This window comes from Bufo gargarizans, chromosome 9, assembly GCF_014858855.1.
Source record: "Bufo gargarizans isolate SCDJY-AF-19 chromosome 9, ASM1485885v1, whole genome shotgun sequence".
NCBI lineage: Eukaryota > Metazoa > Chordata > Amphibia > Anura > Bufonidae > Bufo > Bufo gargarizans.
The window spans coordinates 43,311,565-43,337,573 of record NC_058088.1 but is presented as its reverse complement, the minus strand read 5'-3'; the positions used below and the strand labels follow the sequence as shown (position 1 = coordinate 43,337,573).

The following is a 26,009-nucleotide window of genomic DNA, read 5'->3' as shown; positions in this document are numbered from 1 at the left end:
CTGTTCCAGTGGTGGGTGACGGGAAGCCAGATTCTCTGCTATGGAACCTCTCTCCAATTGATTTTGGTTAATTTTTATTTATTTAATTTTTATTTTAATTCATTTCCCTATCCACATTTGTTTGCAGGGGATTTACCTACATGTTGCTGCCTTTTGCAGCCCTCTAGCTCTTTCCTGGGCTGTTTTACAGCCTTTTTAGTGCCGAAAAGTTCGGGTCCCCATTGACTTCAATGGGGTTCGGGTTCGGGACGAAGTTCGGATCGGGTTCGGATCCCGAACCCGAACATTTCCGGGATGTTCGGCCGAACTTCTCGAACCCGAACATCCAGGTGTTCGCTCAACTCTAGTGATAAACCCAACTGTTACCAAAAACAAAATGTATTGTAAGATAATCTAGATATGACCCTATATATTGATAGGATGGAATGAATAGTCATGCACATAGAATGAACCACAAGTTACATATTTGCATATCTCATTTTGTGATTCACCTTGTGATATCTGAGCTGTGACCTAGTTTTCAATCTTTCCCACTGTTTCAACTTTCTGTGTTCTCATCCATGACTCAGACCTAAAGCTTGTGAATTCAGTAAAATTATGATCATAGACAACAAGATCTTTTTTAATTATAGGAACCATCTTCTTCTCTGCCATGGTCACCACTAGTGTAAACCCTGTTCATACATGTAAAAAGTCGGATGCATTTGATTTATGGTGGAGTCACAAAATATACCTGTCAGCTTAATGAGAACTCGGACAGTTATGTGTAAGGTCAACTTTAATTTGTTGGGAAATGATATACAAGGAAAAGCTCACCTAGCCAAACCAGTATCCTGCTCTGCACTGACCAGGGGCAGAAAAACAGGAATTGGTTCTAATTGTGGCTTTTATTGCAAGTCCTTGTTACAATATCTGTTTGAAAGGCCAGACAGGCACTTTATAGAGTAGCCATCTAGTAGTTGTAGGCCCTGCCTGACCTGTAAGACTTACCACGCCAACTTGACGCTCTGCACAAGGAGAAACTTAATTTCTCCATACCCTTGGACAATGATTAGAAGATCTCTCTTCCACCATATGATTCTATATAAACAGCGCTTTGAGTAAAGGTGTTCATACACACAGATGTTTTTGGGAAAATAACTAATATATGGTCCGTCTAGGACAGACAAAAAATTCAGTTCACCATCATGAATACCCAACTTCATTACAGTTTCCACCCTTCAGCAATGATACAAGATGTGGATCTTAATGGTCTTTGGGTGGGTATTTCAAGATGTATGGCAACGTGTTCTGTCTGAAAGACTATATAGTGGAATGCCTATTAGTTTACAGGGTCTTAAGCCCAATTCAACCAGGGGAGTAGATGGTAGCGGGTGGTGGTGGCAGGGCATATTACCAGGTTTTGGATGCCAGAGGGATGGGGTCACCAATAAGAACAAGAACAAATATAGTAACTCAAAAAGTCATATAAAGCATAAACTGTCAGTCTTGACTGGATGTCACTGTTTCAACTGTGCCTGCGACCTGCATTAATCAATACATCTAAGTCATCATGGTTTGCTTTTTGCATATATCTAAGAGGAAGATCTCCAACATGATGTGCCACAAAACAAACTTGCTTCCTGTTTTATAGCATAAGCTAAAAAAGTACCTAACTGCAGATAAACCCAAAACACTGTGTGACTAGTTCCCAAATCCCATTCAACATGTATCATATTCTCAGAATGACTACGCTGACGTCCAGAGCTATGGGCATTGGGGAACGTGGACCATGTGGGCTTCTCCTCCTACCATGATCTTTCTTAGTTAAAAAAAACTATTGACATAACCACATCACTAATATTTTGGAATGTGTTTGAAGCCTACCTACTTATCAGTCTCGAATTGAAAGTGTTTACATCATGTGGGCTGAGCATTGTGTAGAATAACTCTCCTCTACTTTATTGTTCTGACTCAAAAGAAGCACATTCTTATTTCTTGAAGAAAAGATTGCAATGAAAAAACTCAGCATGAGTTTTAAAAGTTCTTCCAAAGACAATAGACCCATGCAAAACTAATCATGAGCTTTAAAGAACAATGGGTTTGTGCTTCATAATTATTGTATGAAGCAAACATCTCACAAAGGTTTAAAGTCCCTCAAACTATGGCCACTCACTTACACACATGCACATAATTTCAGATATAGCAGGTCTGATCCTCCTGCTTGTATGTATGTTACCATTAAGGCTACTTTCACACTAGCGTTCGCTCGGATCCGTTCTGAACGGATCCGCTCATATTAATGCAGACGGAGGCTCAGTTCAGAATGGATCCGTCTGCATTATAACTTAGAAAAATTTCTAAGTGTGAAAGTAGCCTGAGCGGATCCGTTCAGACTTTACATTGAAAGTCAATAGGGGACGGATCCACTTGAAGATTGAGCCATATTGTGTCATCTTCAAGCGGATCCGTCCCCATTGACTTCCATTATAAGTCGGAATGGATCCGCTCGCCTCCACACGGCCAGGCGGACACCCGAACGCTGCTTGCAGCGTTCAGGTGTCCGCTCACTGAGCGGAGCGGAGGCTGAGCGCTGGCAGGCGGATGCATTCTGAGCGGATCCGCCTCCACTTAGAATGCATTAGGGCCAGACGGCTGCGTTCAGGGCCGCTTGTGAGCCCCTTCAAACGGAGCTCACGAGCGGACACCTGAACGCAGGTGTGAAAGGAACCTGAGTCTCTGTACCTATGTCTATGATTAAGGCTACTTTCACACTAGCGTTCGTCGGTCCGCTCGTGAGTTCCGTTTGAAGGGGCTCACGAGCGGACCCGAACGCAGCCGTCCAGCCCTGATGCAGTCTGAATGGAGCGGATCCGCTCAGACTGCATCAGTCTGGCGGCGTTCAGCCTCCGCTCCGCTCGCCTCCGCACGGACAGGCGGACAGCTGAACGCTGCTTGCAGCGTTCGGGTGTCCGCCTGGCCGTGCGGATCCGTGCGGATCCGTCCAGACTTACAATGTAAGTCAATGGGGACGGATCCGTTTGAAGATGCCACAATATGGCTCAATCTTCAGGCGGATCCGTCCCCCATTGACTTTACATTGAAAGTCTGGACGGATCCGTACGAGGCTATTTTCACACTTAGCTGTTTATATGCTAAAATAATGCAGACGGATCCGTACTGAACGGAGCCTCCGTCTGCATTATTATGATCGGATCCGTTCAGAACGGATCCGATCGAACGCTAGTGTGAAAGTAGCCTAAGATTAGGGTATGAATCGAAATGCATCAGATGGCATAAGGCTGTGCTTCTTTTAATGAATTTGGAATAAAGAGTGAATTTCTTTTACTCGCTGGATACATTTTTGTTTGCTGTACAAGATTCCACGTGGGCTTGAACATACCCTGGATCTATGACTAGCATTGGATTATACTTCAATAGGTGCTGGAGTTCTAATATATACATTCAACATACATAATATCAGATGGTCAGACTGGCCCATCAGAGTACCAGATGATTCTACAATAGGCCCAGGTTGTGACATAATAGGGCCAGCAGTAGACAACATTATAGCCTGTATGCAATTAAAAGTGAATTCACACATGTTCTGTATGAATTGATGGCCAACCAGTCTGACACATGTGCCTGGTATATATTAAAATCTTATGGTATTATTGAGGGGATTGGTGGCTTTTCATTGGCAAAATGGAACATATGCAAAGAAAACTGGAGATGTTAGAGGACTTATATCTTATCAGACATTTTTAGAGGTGACTCATTTGTATCGTTTTGTGCACGTGCAAGAATCATCTAAATCAATAGTAAATCGGTTACTTTCAGGTATACATAAAAATTTGTCTGGTATGTTGTATGTATTAGTGTTGAGCGAGCATGCTCGGCCGCATGTGCTCGAGCGCCCTGCTCGAGTCTCCTCCCCGCACGTTTCTTGGCTGCTATGCAGCCAATAAACATGCAGGTAAGTGCTGCTATCACTGTAATGGTGTAGCCTTGTTGGTTACTGGCATTATAGTGATTGGATGGCCGGAACACGTGATCGGGTGTTATATAGCACCCCATGGCGCGTATTCGGCTCATTATTAGTCAGGGAGAGATGCGCTTAGGAAGGGACGGATAGTGTAGGGCGTGTGATCGCAATCTATTTAGTTAAAAAATGTTTCAAAGACCCAAAAGTCCTTTTAAGGACTATTGTGTGTGGTGGCAGCAATATTATATAGCCATCAATTTTTTTTCCAAACTTTTCTATACTTTTTCTATAGTCTGCAGTGACTTGTGACATCTGTGCAATACCTTCTGTGTGTCAGGGCCAGAGATAGGAAAAATATAAGTGAAAACTAGTATATTTTTTCAATACTTTTTCTATAGAGGGTCACTGCAGTGAATTGTAACATCTGTGCAATACCTTCTGTGTGTCGGGGCCAGACATAGGAAAAATATAAGTGAAATCAATTTTTCTTTTTTCCATACTTTTATGTACTTTTTCCATATACTGTGCTTACAATGAACTGTGACATCCGTGCCACATCTTGTGTGTCAAGCGTGCATATAACATTTAATATGAAGAAGGCGAGCATTAGGGACAGGGAAGTGGCCATGATGCTGATGGTTCACGCAGAGGCCATGGCTCTGGGCGCATTAAAACTGTGCCTGTTGCCAGAGCACAAGAAAAACAATCATCCACGATACCTAGCTTCATGTCCCAGTTTGCAGGGTGGCTCAGGACAAAACTCTTGAAGTCAGACCAGTGCGACCAGGTGGTCAGTTGGATTTTTCCCTACTTTTTCTATAGAGGGTGTCTGCAGTGACTTGTGACATCTGCGCAATACCTTCTGTGTGTCAGGGCCAGAGATAGGAAAGATAGGAAAAATATAAGTGAAATCTATTTTCCTTTTTACATACTTTTATGTACTTTTTTCATATACTGTGTTTGCTGTGAAGTGTGACATCTGTGCCACATCTTGTGTGTCAAGCGTGCATATAACATTTAATATGAAGAAGGCGAGCATTAGGGACAGGGAAGTGGCCATGATGCTGATGGTTCACGCTGAGGCCGTGACCCTGGTCACGTTGAAACTGTGCCTGCTGCCAAAACACAAGAAAAACAATCATCCACTATACCTAGCTTCATGTCCAGATGGTCAGTTGGATTGCAGCAGATAATGCTTCCAGTCGGTTAAGCACCACCCTGTCTTCCACAAAGTCCAGTCTCAGTATTAAAGAGTCTGGTCAACATAATCCTCACCCTGATTCTCCTTCCTCCCACCATGTACAGTCTGGCCAAACAAGTGATCCCACACTTAGATATTCTGAGGAGTTCTTTTCATCGCCATTACTTGATTTGGCTCTCTCGCCAAGCATGCTTGAAGAGGGACATGAAATCTATTAAGCATCCACACTGACAAGAACATGACGGTGGGGAATGGTAATTAATGTTTAATGAGGTGGATGATGATGAGACACAGTTGCCAATGAGTCAACCGCAAATACTGTCTCAAGAGGTTGATAAAGAGGATGAGACACATATGACAATCACTGAGGTTGTGGTTAGGTCAACAAATCAAGAGGATGATCAGAGTGAGGCACCCAAGCACCATCAGCGACCACATCAACTTCTCTGAACCAGCGCAGCGTCCAAATGGCCTTACCCCAAGCATTTGAACGCAAGCGCAAATACCCAGCCACCCACCCACAGGCCATAACACTAAATGTGCACCTTTCCAAATTACTGGCCCTGGAAATGTTGCTATTTAGGCTTGTGGACACTGAGGCCTTCTGCAGCCTGATGTTGGCGGCCGTCCCGCGGTAATCTGTCCCCAGCCGCCACTATTTTTCAAGGTGTGCCGTGCCCACCTTACACAAAGATGTGTCCCGAAACATCACACAAGTGCATTTGGTCAGGGATGTTACATTTCCCTGATAGCACACTTGTTGAAGGTTGTGTAGGCCGGGAGCGAGTAGTACCCTGGGATGGCACAGGTGCTACCGACACCAAGGATTGTGGGCCCTATGTCGATCAGGATTTCCACCAGCACCTACGTTAGTGGCTCCAACCCCCACTTCTCCTCCTCCGCCTCCACTTCCACCTCTGAATTATCCGCATGCAGCCGTCAGCCGGTAGCTGGAAGCAGTGTAGCACTGCAGTGGGGAAGCGTCAACAGGCCGTGCTGATGCTGATATGCTTAGTGGACAAACAGCACACTGCTGCAGAGCTGTTGCAGGGGATAAGAGTCCAGACTGAGCTGTGGCTCTCGACACTCAACCTACAACCAGGCATGGTTGTGTTTGATAATGGCCGTAACTTGGTGGCGGCTTTGGAGCTTGGCAAGCTCACACACATCACATGCCTAGCCCACGTCTTAAACTTAGTTGTTCAGCAGTTTCTCAAAACCTACCACAATTTGCCTGAGCTACTGGTGAAGGTGCAACGTGTGTGTGCACATTTCGGCAAGTCATCAACAGCTTTAGCCGCTCTGTCAACGCTGCAGCAGCGCTTAATATTGCCAGCTCATCGGCTGTTGTGCGATGTGAGCACGCGCTGGAACTCTACAGTTCCACATGTTGGCCAGGCTTTGTGAGCAGCAGAGGGCAGTAGTGGAATACCAGCTGCTACATGGTCGATGCATTTCCTGCATTTTCCACTAATCAGAAATGAGGAGTGGGCATAGATGTCTGACCTCTGTTGTGAGGTTTTAAGAAACTTTGAGGAATCGACACAGAAGGTGAGCGACAATAACGATATTATTAGCTTAACCATCCTACTTCTGTATCTACTCAAACGCTCACTGCTCACATTTAAGGATGGCGCTTTGCATGTGTAAAAGATGGAAATGGGAGACGAAGACATTACACAGGGTGATAGCCAGACCACCCTCCGTCCGTCTTCTCAGCGCGAATTGGACGATGAAGAGGAGGAGGTGCAGGAGACAGTTGCCTCCGCTACAGAGGGTAGTACACATGGAAGTTTAATTCCATCTGTTCAGTGTGGGTGGGCAGAAGAGGAGGAAAAGGATGAGGAGATGGACAGTCATTCTCCTGATGATGACAGCGAAGTCTTGCCTGTTGGTACTCTTGCACACATGGCTGACTTCATGTTAGGCTGCCCTTTCCGCGCGTTATATGTATTTTTGACAACACGGATTACTGGGTGTTCACCCTTCTCAATCCCCGCTACAAAGAAAACTTCTCATCTCTTATTCCTCAGTTGCAATGTCAGAAGGTACTTGTTGAAAAATTATTCCAACGCTGGCATTATTACAACTCTGGCAGCAGAGTCAGTTCTTCTTTGGGCAACCGAGGAGGGGAGACAAGGGGACACACAGCAGTTCCAACAGAGGCAGGGCAACACTCTCCAAGGCCTGGGACAGTTTCATGACACCCCGCTAGCACTCTCACCCTGATGCATGGCCTAGTGTCACAAGGAGGGAATAGTTTTGGAAGATGGTGAAGGAGTACATAGCAGACTGTGTCAGCATCCTCAGTGATCTCAGTGCCTTATAACTACTGGATGTCTAAGCTGGACATGTGGCATGAACTGGCGCTCTAAAACAGATAAGCACATCCGCTTGTCAACTGAAAATGCTGACAGGTTGACTCTTATAAAAATTAACAAGGCCTGGATTACCCCTGACTTCTCGACTCCAACAGAGGAAAACGGATGAACAAAGGCACTTTAAATGTGTTGTTAAATGTACTTAATACATTGTATTCCCATGCATCCCTTGAATCATATCAACATGCTTATTCGTTGCATATAATGCCCTCGCATATAATTTTTTACAGGGTCAGCTCAGCTGCAGGCCCTCGCATATAATTTTTAGAGGGTCAGCTCACCTGCAGGCCATCACATATAATGTTTTACAAGGTCAGTTCACCTGCAGGCCCTCGCATATAATGTTTTACAGGTTCAGCTCAACTGCAGGCCCTTGCATATAATGTTTTACAGGGTCAGCTCACCTGCAGGCCCTCGCATATAATGTTTTACAGGATGAGCTCATCTGCAGGCCCTCGCATATAATGTTTTGCAGGGTCAGATCACCTACAGGCCCTCGCATATAATGTTTACAGGGCCAGCTCAACTGCAGGCCCTCACATATAATGTTTTATAGGGTCAGCTCACCTGCAGGCCCTCACCTACAATCTTTTACAGGGTCAGCTCACCTGCAGGCCCTTGCATATTATGTTTTACAGGGTAAGCTCACCTGCAGGCCCTTGCATATAATGTTTTACAGGGTCAGCCCAACTGCAGGTACTCGCATATAATGTTTTACAGGGTCAGCTCACCTACAGGCCCTCACATATAATGTTTTACAGGGTCAACTCACCTGCAGGCCCTCGCAAATATTGTTTTACAGTGTCAGCTCAACTGCAGGCCCTCGCATATAATGTTTTACAGGGTCAGCTCACCTGCAGGCCCTCGCATATAACGTTTTACAGGGTCAGCTCACCTGCAGACATAGAAATATAGAATGTGTCGGCAGATAAGAACCATTTGGCCCATCTAGTCTGCCCAATATACTGAATACTATGAATAGCCCTTGGTCCTTTCTTATATGAAGGATGGCATTATGCCTATCCCATGCATGCTTAGACTCCTTCACTGTACTTGCAGCTACCACTTCTGCAGGAAGGCTATTTCATGCATCAACTACTCTCTCAGTAAGGTAATACTTCCTGATATCACTTTTAAACCTTTGCCCCTCTAATTTAAAACTATGTCCTCTTGTAGCAGTTTTTCTTCTTTTAAATATTCTCTCCTCTTTTACCTTGTTGATTCCATTTATGTATTTAAAAGTTTCTATCATATCCCCTCTTTCTCGTCTTTCTTCCAAGCTATACATGTTAAGGTCCTTTAATCTTTCCTGGTAAGTTTTATCCTGCAATCCATGTACTAGTTTAGTAGCTCTTCTCTGAACTCTATCCAAAGTATCAATATCTTTCTGGAGATATGGTCTCCAGTACTGAGCACAATACTCCAAATGAGGTCTCACTAGTGCTCTGTAGAGCGGCATTAGCACCTCCCTCTTTCTAATGCCTCTCCCTATACCCCAAAGCATTCTGCTAGAATTCCTGTTGCTCTATGACATTGTCTGCCTACCTTCAAGTCTTCTGAAATAATGACCCCTAAATCCCTTTCCTCAGATACTGAGGTTAGGACTGTATCACTGATTTTATATTCTGGTCAGGTGCATTATCTTGCACTTATACCCTTGCATATAATGTTTTACAGGGTCAGCTCACCTGCAGGCCCTCACATATAATGTTTTGCAGGGTCAGCTAACCTACAGGCCCTCGCATATAATGTTTTACAGGGTCAGCTCAACTGCAGGCCCTCGCATATAATGTTTTACAGGGTCATCTCAACTGCAGGCCCTCACATATAATGTTTTACAGGGTCAGCTCACCTGCAGGCCCTCGCATATATAATGTTTTACAGGGTCAGCTCAACTGCAGGCCCTCACATATAATGTTTTACAGGGTCAGCTCACCTTCTGATGATGACAGTGAAGTATTGCCTGTTGGTACTCTGGCACAGATGGCTGACTTCATTTTAGGCTGCCTATCCCACGACCCGCGCGTTATGCGCATTTTAGACAACATGGATTACTGCGTGTTCATCCTTCTCGACCCCCGCTACAAAGAGTACTTCTCATCTCACATTCCTCTGGTGGAGAGGACAAGCAAAACTGTGCTATACCAGAAGGTCCTTGTTGAAAAATTGCTCCTAAGTTGATAGGGCATCCAAAAGTATTGTCGCCATCACAGGGACGTGCGATCGCCTGAAGTTATCTAGAGTCATCAAAGCGGCAGCAGGCCCTCACCTATACGTCCAGTCTCTGTAGCCAAGAGTCTGATCAACACAATCCTCACCATGACGGCACACTGGGTGAATGTTGTGGAGGCCAGGAGCAAATTGTCTGCTGGCACCAGTCTTGCCCTCCAATAGATCCTCGTTAATGGAAAATGTACTCATTCCAATAACAGGGCTTCTTGTTATTTATCGTCATTACCTTCCCGAGTCGGGAGTGGGTAATTGCCGCGTGCCTGCTGCCTTCCTTGGACGCTTATGCTTTAATAACTTGACCCACCCTCTCTGGGTGGTTCACAATTAGAAAAAAAAACTGGCAAGGCAACAACAGTCAATCAGATTTCAGCCATTGACCTCCCTTGGATGTGGTAGCCGTTTCTCAGGCTCCCTCTCCGAAATCGAACCCTGATTCCCTGTTACCCGTGATCACCATGGTAGGCGCAGAAAACGACATCAAAAGTTGATAGGGCAGACATCCAAATGGATTGTCGCCGTCACAGGGTTGTGCAATCGCCCAGAGGTTATCTAGAGTCACCAATGTGGCAGCAGGCCCTCGCCCCTAATGTCTTGGATGGTCAGATCAGCAGGCCCTTACTACAAATGTTTTTGAGGGTTACCAGCAGGCCATCAATCATAAGGGTGTGTATGATGCCCTCCTTTATGTGTAACAAAGGGGGTATTGAAGTGCCGGTTCCTTTTAATTTTTGGCAGCCCTTTCACTTAGTGCAAAAGCTTTATAAGTGTAGAAGTCTTACCTAAAAAATTATATGTGATGGCCTGCCGGGGAGCTGCTCTGTAAAACATTGTAGGTGAGGGCCTGTTGGTGAGCTGACCCTGTAAAACATTATATGCGAAAGGCATTTATGCGAGGGCATTATATGCTGCGTATAAGCATGTGTTGATATGATGGAAGAGGAGAAGGAGGATGAGAAAAGGAAGATTCAACCATATACCCTTGTTTGCGGTGGAAGGGGTGCATGGGAATACAGTGTATTCAGTACATTATAAACAACACATTTAAAGTGCCGTTATGTTCGCTGACACGGTCTGCTATGTACTCCTTCACCATCTTCCAAAATCTTTCCCTCCTTGTGACACTAGGCCGCACATCAGGGTGAGGGTGCTGGCGGGGTGTCATGAAACTGTCCCAGGCTTTGGAAAGTGTTGCCCTGCTTCTGTTGGAACTGCTGTGTGTTCCCCTTGTCTCCACTCCTCGGTTGCCCAAAGAACTACAGACTCTGCCGCCAGCATTGTCAGATGGAAATTTTTGGAGTAATTTTTCAACAAAGATCTTCTGGTATTGCACCATTTTGCTTGTCCTCTCCACCAGACGAATGAGGGATGAGAAGTTCTCTTTGTAGCGGAAGTCGAGAAGGGTGAACAACCAGTAATCCGTGTTGTTTAAAATGCGTATACCGCGTGGGTCGCAGGAAAGGCAGCCTAACATGAAGTCAGTCATGTGTGCCAGAGTACCAACAGGCAAGACTTCGCTGTTGTTATCAGGAGGATCACTCTCAATCTACTCATCCTCTTCCTCCTCTCCTGCCCACCCACGCTGAACAGATGGAATTAAACTTCCATGGGTACATAACCTCTGTAGCGGAGGCAACCGTCTCCTGCTCACTCCTCTTCATCTTCATTGTCCAATTCGCACTGAGAAGACGAACTGAGGGTGGTCTGGCTATCACCCTGTGTAATGTCTTCCCCCATTTCCACCTCATCAACATGCAAAGCGTCGTCCTTAATTGTGAGCAGCAAGCATTTTAGTAGACACAGAAGTGGGATAGTTATGCTGATAATAGCGCTATCGCCGCTCACCATCTTTGTTGATTCCTCAAAGTTTCTCAAAACCTCATAGGTCATACATCCATGCCCACTCCTCGCTAGTGAATAGCGGAAGCTGACTGGAAAGTCTACAACGATGTTACAGCTGGTATTCCGCTACTGTCCTCTGCTGCTCACAAAGCGTGGAGTTCCAGCACGTGCTCATATCGCACAACAGCCAGTGAGCTGGCAATTTCAATTGACAGAATGGCTGAAGCTGTCGATGACTTGCGGAAATGTGCACACACGTAGCTCAGGCAAATTGGGATAGGTTTTGAGAAACCACTGAACCACAAGGTTGAACACGTGAGCTAGGCATGGGATGTGTCTGAGCTTGCCGAGCTCCAAAGCCGCCACCAAGTTACGGCCATTATCAGACACAACCATGCCTGGTTGTAGGTTAAGTGGCGGGACCCACAGCTCAGTCTGGTCTCTTATCCCCTGCCACAGCTTTGCGCTGTGCTGTTTGTCTCCTAAGCATATCAGCTTCAGAACGGCCTTTTGCTGCTTACCACTCTGCAGTGCTACACTGCTTCCAGCTACCAGCTGATGACTGACTCGTTCTACAGGCGGATAATTTGGAGGTGGAAGTGGAGGAGGAGGCGAAGGAGGAGATATTGGGTTTGTAGCCACTAATGTAGGTGCTGGCGGAAACCCTGATAGACGTAGGGCCGGCAATCCTTGGCGTCGGTAGCACCTGTGCCATCCCAGGGTACGACTCGCTCCCGGGCTCCACAACATTGACCCAGTGTGCCGTCAGGGAAATGTAGCATCCATGGCCGAATGCACTTGTCCATGTGTCTGTGGTTAAGTGAACCTTCCCAGTAACTGTGTTGGTCAGGGCACGTGTGATGTTACGGGACACATGTTGGTGTAAGACGGGCACGGCACACCTTGAAAAATAGTGGCGGCTGGGGACTGAGTAATGCGGGATGGCCGCCGACATCAGATTGCTGAAGGCCTCAGTGTCCACAAGCCTAAATGGCAACCTTTCCAGGGCCAGTAATTTGTAAAGCTGCGCATTTAGTGCTATAGCCTGTGGGTTGGTGACTGGGTATTTTCGCTTGTGTTCAAAGGCCTGGGGTAAGGACATTTGGATGCTGCGCTGGGACAGGGAAGTGGATGTGGTCGCTGATGGTGCTTGCGAAGGTCCAGGTGCAGGGCGGGAGGCATCCTCGCCTGTGCCTTCAACAGGGGATTGACCAGCACATAAAATAGGGGAATAGGAGGCAGTTGTGTGACCCACAGACACAGATTGTGGACCCAGGCGTTCGTCCCACTTATTATGGTGCTTGAATGCCATGTGGCGGATCATGCTGGTGGTGGTGAGGTTGCTAGTGTTCACGCCTTGTCCTATTTTTGTATGGCACAGGTTGCAAACTACTATTCTTTTGTCTTCCGTACTTTCCTGAAAAAAGCTCCATACTGCAGAACATCTACCTCTTGGCAAGGGAGATTTCTGCAAGGAGGTGCTCCATGGAACAGTTGCGAGCCTGTTTGTTGTGGCCCACCTTCTCCTTTTTGCCACCCACTGCCTCTTCCAGCCTGTTGCGGTGCTTCAGATCCCTCCCCCTTTGTACTGCTGTCCTCGCTTGGTTTTCCACCTTCCCAGGTTGGGTCAGTGACCTCATCGTCCACCACCTCCTCTTCCACTTCCTCACTCTGATCAGCCTCCTGATTTGTTGACATAACCACAACCTCAGTGATTGACAACTGTGTCTCATCCTCTTCATCAACCTCTTGAGACAGTAATTGCTGTTGACTCATTGGCAACTGTGTCTTATCATCATCCACCTCATTGAACACTAATTGCCGTTCCCCATCGTCACATTCTTGTGACTGTGGATGTTCAAGAGGTTGGGAATCAGGGCACAAGATCTCATGTCCCTCTTCAAGCGTGCTTGGCGAGAGGGCCAAATCAAGTAATGGCGATGAAAAGAGGTCCTCGGAATATCTGAGTGGGGGATCACTTGTTTTGCCAGACTGTACATGGTAGGAGGAAGGAGGATCAGGGTAAGGATTGTGTTGACCAGACTCCTGGCTACTGAGACTGGACTTGGTGGAAGACAGGGTGGTGCTTAACTGCTGCTGCAATCCAACCGACCACCTGCTTGCACTGTGCTGACTTCGCGAGCGTTGTCTTGCGCCACCCTGCAAACTGGGACATGAAGCTAGGTATCGTGGATGATTGTTTTTCTTGTGCTCTTGCAGCAGGCACAGTTTCTCCGTGCACCATCAGCGTCACAGCCATTTGCCCGTCCCTTACTGCTCGCCTTCTTAATTTTAAATGTGATATATGCTTGAAAGTATGTCACACGTACAGTAGCGTAAGATTTGGAAGTGTGTGCGCAAAAAAATGTACATTTAATCACAAAGGTATTTGTGATGAGGAAACGTTATACAGGACAGGTACCACAGGTAATGTCACTGTTAGCAGTGTCTACGGAAAATATAAACTGAATGTCACTGATATTTTAGGGATGCGCACATTTTAAACAGGAGATGTGGCGCTGATATTTTAACTGTCCGCAGCGGACACCGTCTATGGAAAAAGTGCACTGGATGTCACTGATATTTTAGCGATGCGCACCATTTACACAGGAGATGTGTCGCAAATTATTTAACTGTCCACAGCGGTCTATTACACGGTATTTAGGGCAGGATGCGCTAAAAATATATATTGCTGCTGTCACACGCAATATTCCTTAAAAGGACTTTTGGGTCTCTGAAAAGTTTTTTGTATAAAAATCTTCCTATTACACTCCCTACACTGTCTGTCCCTTTCTATGCACAGCTCTCCCCAACACTGAGCAATTAAGCGCAGTTTGCGCTACAAACATATATTGCTGCTGTCCCACACAATAGTCCTTACAAGGACTTGTGGGTCTCTGAAACATTTTTGTACAAAAAAAAATATTCAATTACACTCAATTACATGACGCGTTCCGGCTAGCCAATCACTGTAATGCCAGTAGCCAACATGGATACGGCATCACAGTGAGGCCAGTACTTACCTGCACGTTTATTGGCTGCACGTTTATGTAGCAGCCAAGAAATGTGCGGGGAGGAGACTTGAGCATGGCGCTCGAGCACATGCAGTACTCGGCTGAGTACCGCCACGTGCCGAGCATCGAGATGCTCGAGCCAAACAGTTGTTCGGCCGAGCATGCTCGATCAACACTAGTCAGCACTATATAAGTGAGTAAATAAATAATAAATAAAAAAAATAGAGGAGCAGGATCTCTATGCGTGCTTTGTATGGGAGACATCACAGCAGCTTGTCTCCATCCCTCCTGGAAATAATCTCAGCGAAAAATTATATTTCAACATGGACACCTAGAGCACTGGGGTCACTTGTTTAAAACATTACTACACGTATGGAGGCACAATGTTTAGTTAACTTCTATGTATTATTTTTTTTTCTTCAGCAGGCACTCTTTCCCCAAGGTTGCCTATATGCACAGTCAAATGTAAAGAACATCATGTCAAGAACAATATACAGTAGTAGACGTGGCACTTTCTAGTCGTATAACTAACCACATTGATTTTTCACATCACTCACCCTCTTTGGTGCTGTTGGGTCTGTCTCCCACTAAATGTATGGCAACTGCTGCGTCTGCAACAAAAAACATATTAATAATATTAAAAACCATGTGCACAACAGTACAAGGTAACATTTCTTAAAGCAACCAACAATTGAGAAATAAATGAAGGGCACATATGTATGTCCTAATGATGAGGAGGAAGGCATAGAATTTCTTGATGTATAGCAGGGCGTGCAGTTGAGTGTCATTAGTAGTTGACTGTTGGGGTTATGCGATGATTGACGTAAAAAATGAGAATCGGACATCATATAGTACATGACAATCTCTAGAACCAACCCTGTGCCTCACATGGACCCAGAGATCCCCATTCATTGCACCAAGTGTTCTGCTAGATTCTTTTCAGGCTGGCAGCTCAAGGACATGTCCTTTCTGCTGTAGCTCTTTCCCTGTAACTGCCACAGATTCTAACAGAAGATATGGCTGGTGACAATCGAAGATTTAAACTGAGCACATGGAAAATAAGGAAAATAAGAAACAGCAGGTGGCGCTATACGGATACATTTTATTGAATAGCTCATTTGCTATAATATTTTTTTTTATTATTACATACAATTAAAAAAGTATTCAGAACCAGGTGCAGGTTTGAAAAAATGTAAAATTGTTTTTGTGGCACAACCCCAATTTCAAAGAAACTAAAAAAAGATCTATAAATAATATATAGAAATACTGCAATTAGATGTATCACAATGTAGATAATTACATTATAATTACAATTGTAATTATCTGGGAGGGTTCAATAATGCTGTTCATCCTGGGTTCATGACTCAGAAATACATTACCAGAACTACATGACTGCATAATGCACAGAGAAGTGGAAGATGTGTAAAAAGAAAGTAATTACAGAATGTGTAAGATAATGTCCACATGTGAATTACTGCATAGCAGATTTACTGCAGATTTTCACAGCATCAAATCCGCAGTGGCAAATTTTGCATGTGAATTTTTGCTGCTGATTTTCTAGTAGATTTGATGTGGAAAATGGTGCAGATTTTTGCTGCAGATTTTCCACCTGGATTGAGTGACACTGACGCTGAATAAAGATAGAAATCAATGGGGAAAATCCCCCCAAAAATGGGACAATCTCGCAGCAGTAATTGACATGCTGCAGATTAAAAAAGCTGCACCCCAGATCAATTTTCACATGAAAATGTGTATGACATTTATAGAAATTCACTGGTTACCTTACAAAGATCCAGATGGAAAATCCATAGAAAATCTGCTGTGTGCGGACAAGACTTAAAGGGGTTCTGCCACGAAAAATATTCTACAGTTTTCAAACCAGCACCTGGATCTGAATAGTTTTTTCAATTGCATTTATTTTGCATAGCCACTGAGTTATTCAATAAAATGTTTCTGTGTAGCGCCACCTGCTGTTTTTTTTAATTTTATTTCTTTGTCCTGCTCACTGAGATGGCCGCACATGCTCAGTTTCATTCTTCAACTGCCTCCTGAGCTGTGATAGGGAGAAAGCTGCAGCAGAAAAGACACTCCCCCTGAGCTGTGGTAGGGAGAGCATGGACACGCCCCCTTAGCTGCAGCAGAAAAGACACTCCCCTTGAGCTGCCAGCTTGATATAAATCTAGCAGAGCAATGATCGGGGAGATCTCTGGATCCATGTGAGGTACAGGGCTGGTTCTAGCTTTGTTAGAAAGAGATTGGCAAGTACTAGATGATGGGATAACCCCTTTAATACATAATAGACATTTATTGTATGCAAAAGATTCAAAAGAGGTTTAAACTCAAACTCAGAAACAGGTCAAATTATATTGATAATTCTGCCGAAACTGCCGATCCCCAATTGCCCCTTCCGGTTTCTCATGACATTCACCAGAAGTCACATGACTTGTTTACGGCAGCCAATTAAGGCCATTCTGTTATTGTGTTTATGCTGATGGAAATTTCTTAGTAATAACTACATTAAATTGAGTTCTTATTTTGAGAATATGTTCAGTTTTTCCACATAGTATCTTGTCTGAAGCTATTTGCAAACAGGAAGTTTAGTTAATGTCACACAGCATTACTTTTGCATAAAATCTAGTTGTATGTTATGAAAATAAACGCTTATTTGCATATTTACATTGAGCTATACTTCCGGTTAACAAGGCACTTGCATTTTAATAAACCAAGTTTTTTAAAGAATGCAGAGAGGATCTCCTGCTTGGATCTACTAAATAACAGTACGAAGAGCACAGGAAAGTTAGGGCTACATAGCTAGAGAAAAAATGAGAAGGGTTGGCAAGACATCAAGAGTAGTTTTAAGACCACATTATCACTGAGGAACCTGTCACAATGAAAATGAGGTGCAATCTGTAGGCAGCATGTTATAGAGCAGGAGGAGCTGAGCAGATTGATGTATCGTTTTATGGGAAAAGATTCAGCAAAAGTTGTATTTTATTCATTCAAACATCTGCCCTGCCAAAGTTTCCGAGTCACGTGGACAGTCCTATCAGTGACTAATAGGGCTGCCCACATGATTCATCATGCATAATTAGCTGTTAATTACTGATAGGACTGGCCACAGGGCTCCAAAGCTTTCACAGAGCAGAGGTTTAAATGAATAAATTACAAGTTATTCTGGAGAAATTTCCATAAAACTATATATCAGTCTGCTGAGCTCCTCCTGCTCTATAACTTGCTGTCATCTCTGCATGTCCATGACAGGTTCCCTTTTGGCTTCTTGGCCAACATAGATTCCAAAGCCCCCAAGACAATTACCACACAACATCATTGTACAAAGTTCATCAAGGTATGACACCTTTGGTGCCCCTGGGTGGTGCAGGTGGGAGATATTGTATCTTTTGATCTTGGGTCCATCAGTCTGCCCTTGTAGCCATACCCTTTATCACATTAGGTTATAATGATTCAATAGGACTTACTGAAGAACCCATTATGGATGGTCAGAACTGCCATATATGTAGATGTACCTACTTGAGGTCATGCACATGTCCATGTCCAAAAATAGAATCCATGTTTTTTTCTCCATTGAATTGACAAGTCTAATCCACAAATAAGAAAACTTATTTTTTCCTGATGCATCTCCTTTTACCATCTCATTATTGTATATGGTGTGACTTATCTATAACAAAACTATCAAAATAAGAGGAATTGAATGTAAAATTCACGTTACCTTTCTTTACTGTAACATCTTTTTCTCCCACATAAGGCATTGGATTTCTATCTAAAATCGAAAACACAAGTAATTGTATTATTTCCTATTTTCAGCTTGCAGCTATGAATCACATCCTATTCTATATACAGCACCTATGTTCCTGATATGGAAAAATGAATCTGAATTTTATTTCATAATGGATCGTAATGTTATATTAAATTTTGTTCTATTTTAAATTGATCCTTTGTCTTGTGTGGGAATTAGTCGTTGCATATCACCATAGTAAAAGTGACCTATATAATTGGTACATTTGTTACAACTTCTCAAGAAATTAATTTGACACTACTTTTAATAATTTCATGAAGGTGCGTGCAGAGTGTCACATGATATCCATCAACCTCAATCTATGGACACACAAGCTGGATATTGTCTTGAAATGATAATGAGAACTTTTTTTTTTACCTGTTAACTTTTCATGTTTTTCTCCAGAAGGTCCTGTTGGAATGATCTACATAAAGAAAATGCGTGTTAATACTACGTCTCCATGTTGCTGTATGCCGAGTGACAAAAGGAAAATCTTCCAATTCGTTTGTGTTTCAACTCAATCACATTAAAACAGGAGAAAATCCACAACTCATAACAGATGGTAGCAGCCATTTGTGCATCCACGATTACTTGATCCAAGTGTGGGACAAGTGGGTATAGCTATATGTAATACCATAAACTTGTTTTAAGTACTTAACAAAAAAGAACAGGTGTGATTACAGGAAATGTTACTATCTATCTATCTATCTATCCCATATATATCATCTATCTATCTATCTAGGACTGAAGACAAATCATTACTAAATCAGCTTAATTAACTACAATATGCTCCCATTGTCCGAGATGTGAAACCCCTTTAAATGCATGGCATGATGGTGCTAGAAGTGTTTCTAGTTTAAATGCATTATATTATAGTGCAGGAAGTGTTTCCAACATTTATTTCCCCCCCATGATGTTCAATGGAATGATCGAGCTCAGGTTTATCCTGGAGTGTTCCTGTAGAGTTATCTTACATGCATCTAAGACCCGCACTTATATCAAAAAGGGAGCAGGCAAAGTGGTGGCTGGAGGCCTCTGGTCTGGCCACCACCAAACGCTCTACCCATTAACGTGACCGGCCACTGCTCCCATTCACTTCTTTGGGCCCAACAGAAATAACAGAGCCATAGAAATGAATGGATGACGGCTGCGCATGCGCAATGCACCCTTCAACATTTTCAGGGCTCCGTTTAGGGACCCGCACCTATCAGACTATGGGGGCATATCCTAGCAATATGCCCTCATTGTCTCAGATGAGAAAACCCCTTAAAGGTATCCTGTGTCCTGAAATGGGTCATATATAGCTTGTGGTGTATGTGTGAGCTAATTGTCATACCAACATTTCAATTGGCAAAATCGGGGCATATAAGCACCACCCCAGGAAATCCCCAAACCTGTCTCACTTATGGGTGGAGTTTGCGTTAACCCTGCCTATTTTTGGCCCAGGACAGCGCAAATTTGCCAGGACTGTCTCTGAAAATCAGGGACAGTCCTGGCAAATTCTGAAAAGTTGGCAATTATGTTAAGTTGTGTGGGGTTTTGCTCTGGCAGACAGGATTAGCGGACACAGTATAGAGGCAACAACAAGTTCTTTGGATCAAACAGTTCAGTGTTTTATTCACAGTTTAGGCAAGTGACAAAACAAGCGGTCATAAGCAGCAAACAAAAAGTCACCTTGCGGTGTTGGTGGTAATTCACACCATGCTGCAATTCTGCCTCAAAGAGTCCTTGACCATAGCAGCACCAACCTGTTTTCACGCCAAACAGGTAGCAAGCCTTCATCCAGACACAAGGCTCCCAGATCCCAACACAGAGGCCTGGCTTCTGAACCCAGCTGCCTATTTAAGGACAGCCAGGTGCTGCCAAACCCGGATTGGCACTTAAAATCCGATCTGGTATTTGACCTCACCTGGTTTTAAATCAGCCCAGCAGCACATGCTGGGAGGAAAATACCTGTTTTCCCAGACGAAACATCTCACTGTGTTACAGTTGCTACAGATGCAAAAGTCTGCAAATAAATCTCATATAGCTAATCATAGACTGTGCACCAACTGCGGACAGCCTATTCCTGATTACAGTATAGGAGATGTCTGCACCATTGTCTCCCAGCTGAAAGTGCATACACAGCCAAATAGGTTGTTGAATGGTTTAGACTTGTTTCACACTAGGGTGAAACAGATCCAGCAGGCTGTTCTGGACGGGAACAGCCTGTCAGATCCGTCCTTGCCGGGTGCAGCCATGTGCTGCTGACATTATGTCTGGCCCCATTCACTATAATGGGGGCTGGCAGAGATCCGTCCGCAACCCGGCAAATATGCATAAGAGTGGCCAGATAAATACTGCTGCACAAAGTAGTTTTCATCTGGCAATTGAGAGCAGTATTACACTGCAAGATGATCACTAACGACCATTCACAAAAATAAAAAAATCAGCCAGAGTTATATAGCCTTTAGTCGTGGCACTAACTGCAGCCCTAAGGTGAGAAGGTAAGTTTGTAGTGACTTTCTAGGATGACTGGTTCATTAACACTCTCTCAGAGGAATTATTTGCAATTACCAAAAGTCAATATTAATACTGTCTCAATCTCTCATATTCTAGGCTTCCGGTTAGACTCCAGAAACTTGGCAATTTATGGCATCTCAACCATAGAAATCTACGGATGAGAAACAGCAAGCTGTATTTCTGAAAAAGGTGACGTGCAAAAATCACGTGAGACGCCACCAAACACATGATCAACACTCGGAAGTTTTGATTAAGCTTTGATTCAAGCGCAATACACCATTGTTGCTGGCACAGGAAAATAAATCTTCGCCGACCAGGCGTGCAGTCTGCCCAACCGAATAACCACCGGTAAGTGGTGAAGATACGGTAAAGAGACTGCTTTGACTTTGTATATCCTTTACCTCCTGTCTATCGGACTGCCGGCTATACCAGAGGTTCGTACATAAGAGTTTCGTATGTTGATCATATCAAGCCAACAGTGGTCACATACCCTACTGTTGAGTATATAAGTGACTCTATATGTTACCACTGGGAATAGAATCTGGAGGACTTCTAACATCTATGTGGTTTTTGATCATGTATATTAATCGACTTTAGATTATTCATTTGATCTATCCATTTGATCAATTACCTACTATCGGATTTTTGTCCTATCATCCACCTGATTTTCTGGTATATTAACCATCCATCCTGGTATATCAACCATCCAGGTTTATTCTTGATTTTCTGGTAAAATTACCATCTGATCATTCACTTGATTTTCTGGTACATCAACCATCCGGGACTGTCATATTATTTATTTTTGTCATGTTTTAGTATGAAGGTTTATGGTTTTATGTTTAATAAATGTAACAATTTGATGCAACTGCCTATGCTTTGAGTGCCCGTTACACACACATATTCTTGTTGCTTAATCTCTCACAGGAGCGGATCCAAGAAATCAAGGTGGATGTGAGGTCTAAAGTTCCATCACCAAGTGCCAGTCAGGACAGCTCTGAGAGTTCTAGAGAGTCTGACCTCATCTATAGCAGCTCTACCATGGGCATTAGTGCACATTTACACATTGCAAACCAGCATCCTTATAGGATGAAATTGGCATCTATCAACTCCTGGTTTGTTGTTTGTTGATGATCAGGACAGAAACTTGGGAAGACCTGTCTTATGGCTACATCCGAGAAATATATCGCACAAGGCAGATTATTTCTGGCCATTCCGGTAACTCTGACAATGGACGCCTCAGCCACAGGTTCGGGAGAACACATGTTCTTTGAGTTCAGAGGAAGTTGTCTCCATAAAAAAAGTATCTGTAGTCCAATATCAGTTATATATTAGGAGTGATACTATCTAGCCCGTTATTATAGCATACTCAGTGGTGGTGCAAACAGATGATATCTCCGCCATGTGTTTAATCAACAAACTGGACAGGACTCGCTCTGCCCCACGGAACAGTCAACGCAGTGAAATTATGACTTGAGCAGTGGAATGTTAAACAATAGGCAGCCATCCACATTCAAGGTGCTCTGAATGTTCAGGTGGACCTGTTAAGCAGGTCATAGTTGAAGCAGGAAAAACAGGCTGTCAACAACTGCGTTTTCAAACAGATTGTACTCGGATAGGGTACCTCCATTTAGCGTAGTGGCAACAGCTTCCAATACCAAGCTCAAAAGGTTCTGATCCCTAAACCCAGCGGATCACCCAGAGAATAGATGGCCTGTCTTTCAGCTGGAAAGGAATTTTCATATAAGTTCTGTGCTCAGGAAAATCAAATGACAATCTCAGCTATAGCTGTAATTCTTGACTGGCCAGGAGGGCATGTTACCTCACTTGCTACAACTTTCCAGAGGAAATTATTGAAGATTAACAGTCTGGCCAGAGCTTCTGGTTCAAGTGGGCCTACAGCATCCAAACCAGAGATGTTTCAGCTTGCCACCTGGAATTTTATGCCCAGCCCAGTTCTGTAATGACCGGCGTCACGCAAAGGGAGGGAAAAGGGAAGGCCCTGCCCAAGGGAGAGGGAAAGGTGGTGATCCCTGACTCACCTTGCGGCTGGCACTTGACTGCCCTGACGTCCCTAGACGGGTTCCTCACCCGTACGCCGATCACGTGCCTAAACCCTGGCTTTCCCTAAGATGAGCCCTAGGTAGTGAACGGGGCGGTGGGATCACTAGTCCGCACCACTGACACTAAGAGGAAAACACCAAGGAGAGGACAGACAATACAGACAAACATATAACCCCAGGTGGGCCGACAACAGCAGACCACAAAGGCCCAACAGGGATCCGGAGGGTAACGTTCTGGAACAACAACCAGGGAACGCAGCAACACAGCTCCAGTGGGTCAGTATAGAAGTCCAGGCAGGAAGCTCTATATCTGGCAACCAGAGAAGTGAGAGAGGGGAATATAAGGAGGTTGGGAGTGCTGGACAAGGAACAGCTGAGGAGAAGGAGCTACGGATCCCTGAGTGAGCCAAAAAGGGTTGCAAAGCAATCCCAGAAAGCTACCATAAAGAAACAGCCCTATCTTTCTACATAGAGCGCGCAGCCAACCGCTGCGACTTCCTGACCCTGGGTATAACGGAGTCAGGCGTGGTTCTTGACACCCTCGTGACAAGTTCTTTCTATGTAATTATGTAATTATGTAATTTATGCCATACGTAAAAACGGAACAGAAACGGAAACACAATGGAAACAAAAAACGGAACAACGGATCCATTTAAAACGGACCGTAAAACACTGAAAAAACCATACAGTCGTGTAAAAGAGGCCTAACTGATTTTTCTGTCAATGTAGTTATGTGAGAGCTTGTTTTTTTGCAGGACGGGCTGTAATTTTTACTGGTACAATTTTGGGGTCTATATGACTTTTATCTACTTATTCCATTTTTTAGGAGGTGAAGTTGGCAAAAATTGCATTTCTGTTGATGTTTTTTATTTTTATTTTTATGGGGTTATCCATGTGGTAAATTCAATATACCGGTAATAATGTTATTCTGTGGGTTGATACGGTTATGGCGACACCAAATTTCTTTCTTTTTTTTCATGTTGTACCACTTTTATATCATAAAATCACTTTTTGTTAAAAAAAAAATTTTTTTGCATCATCAAAATCTAAGACCCAGAACTTTTTTGTAGTTTTCTGTCAACATAGTTGTATGAGGCCTTATTATATGCGGGATGGGCTGTAGTTTTTATTGGTATCATTTTTGGGATGCATATGACTTTTCGATCGCTTTTGATCAATTTTCTTGGGAGGTAAGGCAAAAAAAAATGCAATTCTGCATTTGTTTTTTTATTTTGCTTTTTTGTACAGTGTTCACCATGCGGGATTAGTACCATGATCATTCTATAGATCAGGTCATTACGGACACGGCGATACCAATTATGTGTAGTTTATTTTATGTTTTTCATATTTTTTTATCTCTTATAAAATAGTGTATATGGGAAAAGTCAATTCATTTTATTTTTAATTTTTATTAATATTTCTACATTGATTTAGAGTGAGAAGAAAAAGCGGAGGTAAGATACATTAGTGCCTGAGACCACGAGGGATGCCAGGCCGAGGCACAGTACCCCACTCCCCACACTAAAACTTCAGAACTGTGAGTAATAGCCTGCAAATACAGGAGTTGTTGAATGTAATTACACATTGGCTATGAGACTATAATACCGGTGTAACAGAGGGCCGACTGGTTCATCTAATCTATATCAAGCTACAGACGGATGTATGCTTATATGAAATGCTGAGCCATTATATGGTTCCATATGTGATGTGAATATCCATCTACACATTTAAGTGGACTATGCCTGCTTGATTCTACAACTATATATAAGAAATGATGGGCAATCATGCGGCTCCTTAACCCTAATGTGAACATTCATCCAAATATGACTACTTACTTATGCACGGAGGAATCCTGAATTCGATATAGGTGGACCACCCCGTTTGTTCTATTTTATTTTACAGTTATTGGGATCTCTTAATTTACATATTGTGAAGTGAACATCTACACATTCAAGTGGACTATGCCTGCTTGATATTTACAACTATATGATGAGCGATCATGCATTTTTTTAAACGTTAATGTGAACACTCTCTTGATCTAAATGTGAACACTTTCCTATACATTGAGGAATCCTGAATCTGATATAGGTGGACCACCTTGCCTGTTTCAATTTACAGATATTGAGACATTTTTAACCTATCAGTATATATTATTTTAGTTTTTTATCTTATCTAATTTCTATTGTTTGTATTATATTGTAGTAATAAATAATTTTGCATCTACATATGCCCACTGCTGCGATCTGATTGGTTAGTCTGCACAGACTAACAAATCTGATTGATCGCCGGCAAGGGACCACTCTGATTGGTCCCTTGCCAGCATTACTGCACTGTACACTGTCTGTGACAGCAGCAGTGCAGGGGCAGAAGCTTTAATCCAAGCGCTTTGCAGTGCTTGGATCAAACAGCTGCCATAACGTTTATATACGTTCTATCTGCATGTGGCATGTGCAGATAGGACGTATATAGCCGTATGGCAGTCAGGAAGGGATTAAGGCTGCAACTTCTACTCCCCCATTGTTTAATACTGCTTTTTATATCCCTTTGTGTGTGTTGCCTGGGGGACGATAAGGAAAGACTAAATTTGCACATCATTTTTTATTTTTTTTAAAGCCTGAGGAGCGTGCTTTCTACACCCGTGCAACAAAGTCATGCACCATGCCACGCAAAAACATGCACAAGGTTAGAGTCCATCACAGGCCCTCTCCATAAGAGAAGGGCCCCCCATAAACCTTTCCCAGTCCCTCCGGGCCAGAAGGCTCTGGCAAAGAACCAAGACAAAACAGGCCCAGGCAACCCTCAGCCAAAGCTGAGGGTACTCCAAGTCTGTGCACCGGCTTTCACCTAGGTTGTTACCCAAGGTGTCGGCACAGAGCTTCAACAACTTGGCTGGGCTCTTACTGGGGGGGGAACCCAAAGGGTTTTGCAGGGGGGTGCGGAACCAGGATGGCCACACAAACCCCTAGACCTCTAGGCTGGTACCTGTAAGGGAAGCGCAACCCAAGAAATCCTTGTGACCAACA

General features: G+C 43.8%; 1 protein-coding gene and 1 long non-coding RNA gene across 3 annotated transcripts in view; one reads left to right on the top strand and one right to left on the bottom strand.

Annotated features, from left to right (window-relative positions):
• The window catches only part of CD40LG (CD40 ligand), a 52,439-nt gene that overhangs the window by 15,131 nt on the left and 11,299 nt on the right, over nucleotides 1–26,009 (bottom strand). For both annotated transcript variants that reach the window (XR_006386820.1, XM_044268833.1), the window contains exons 3-5: nucleotides 18,803–18,848; nucleotides 18,359–18,409; nucleotides 15,189–15,242 (exon numbers count right to left, since the gene is read on the bottom strand). Coding sequence is in view for 1 of the 2 variants with exons in the window: in XM_044268833.1 (XP_044124768.1) it covers nucleotides 15,189–15,242; nucleotides 18,359–18,409; nucleotides 18,803–18,848 (151 nt within the window). In the remaining variant the exon portion in view is untranslated. The remainder of the gene's footprint in view (nucleotides 1–15,188; nucleotides 15,243–18,358; nucleotides 18,410–18,802; nucleotides 18,849–26,009) is intronic.
• On the top strand, nucleotides 18,921–22,906 carry LOC122919671. Its single transcript, XR_006386821.1, has 3 exons — nucleotides 18,921–19,035; nucleotides 21,023–21,274; nucleotides 21,851–22,906. It is a non-coding gene; the product is annotated as an uncharacterized LOC122919671 (long non-coding RNA).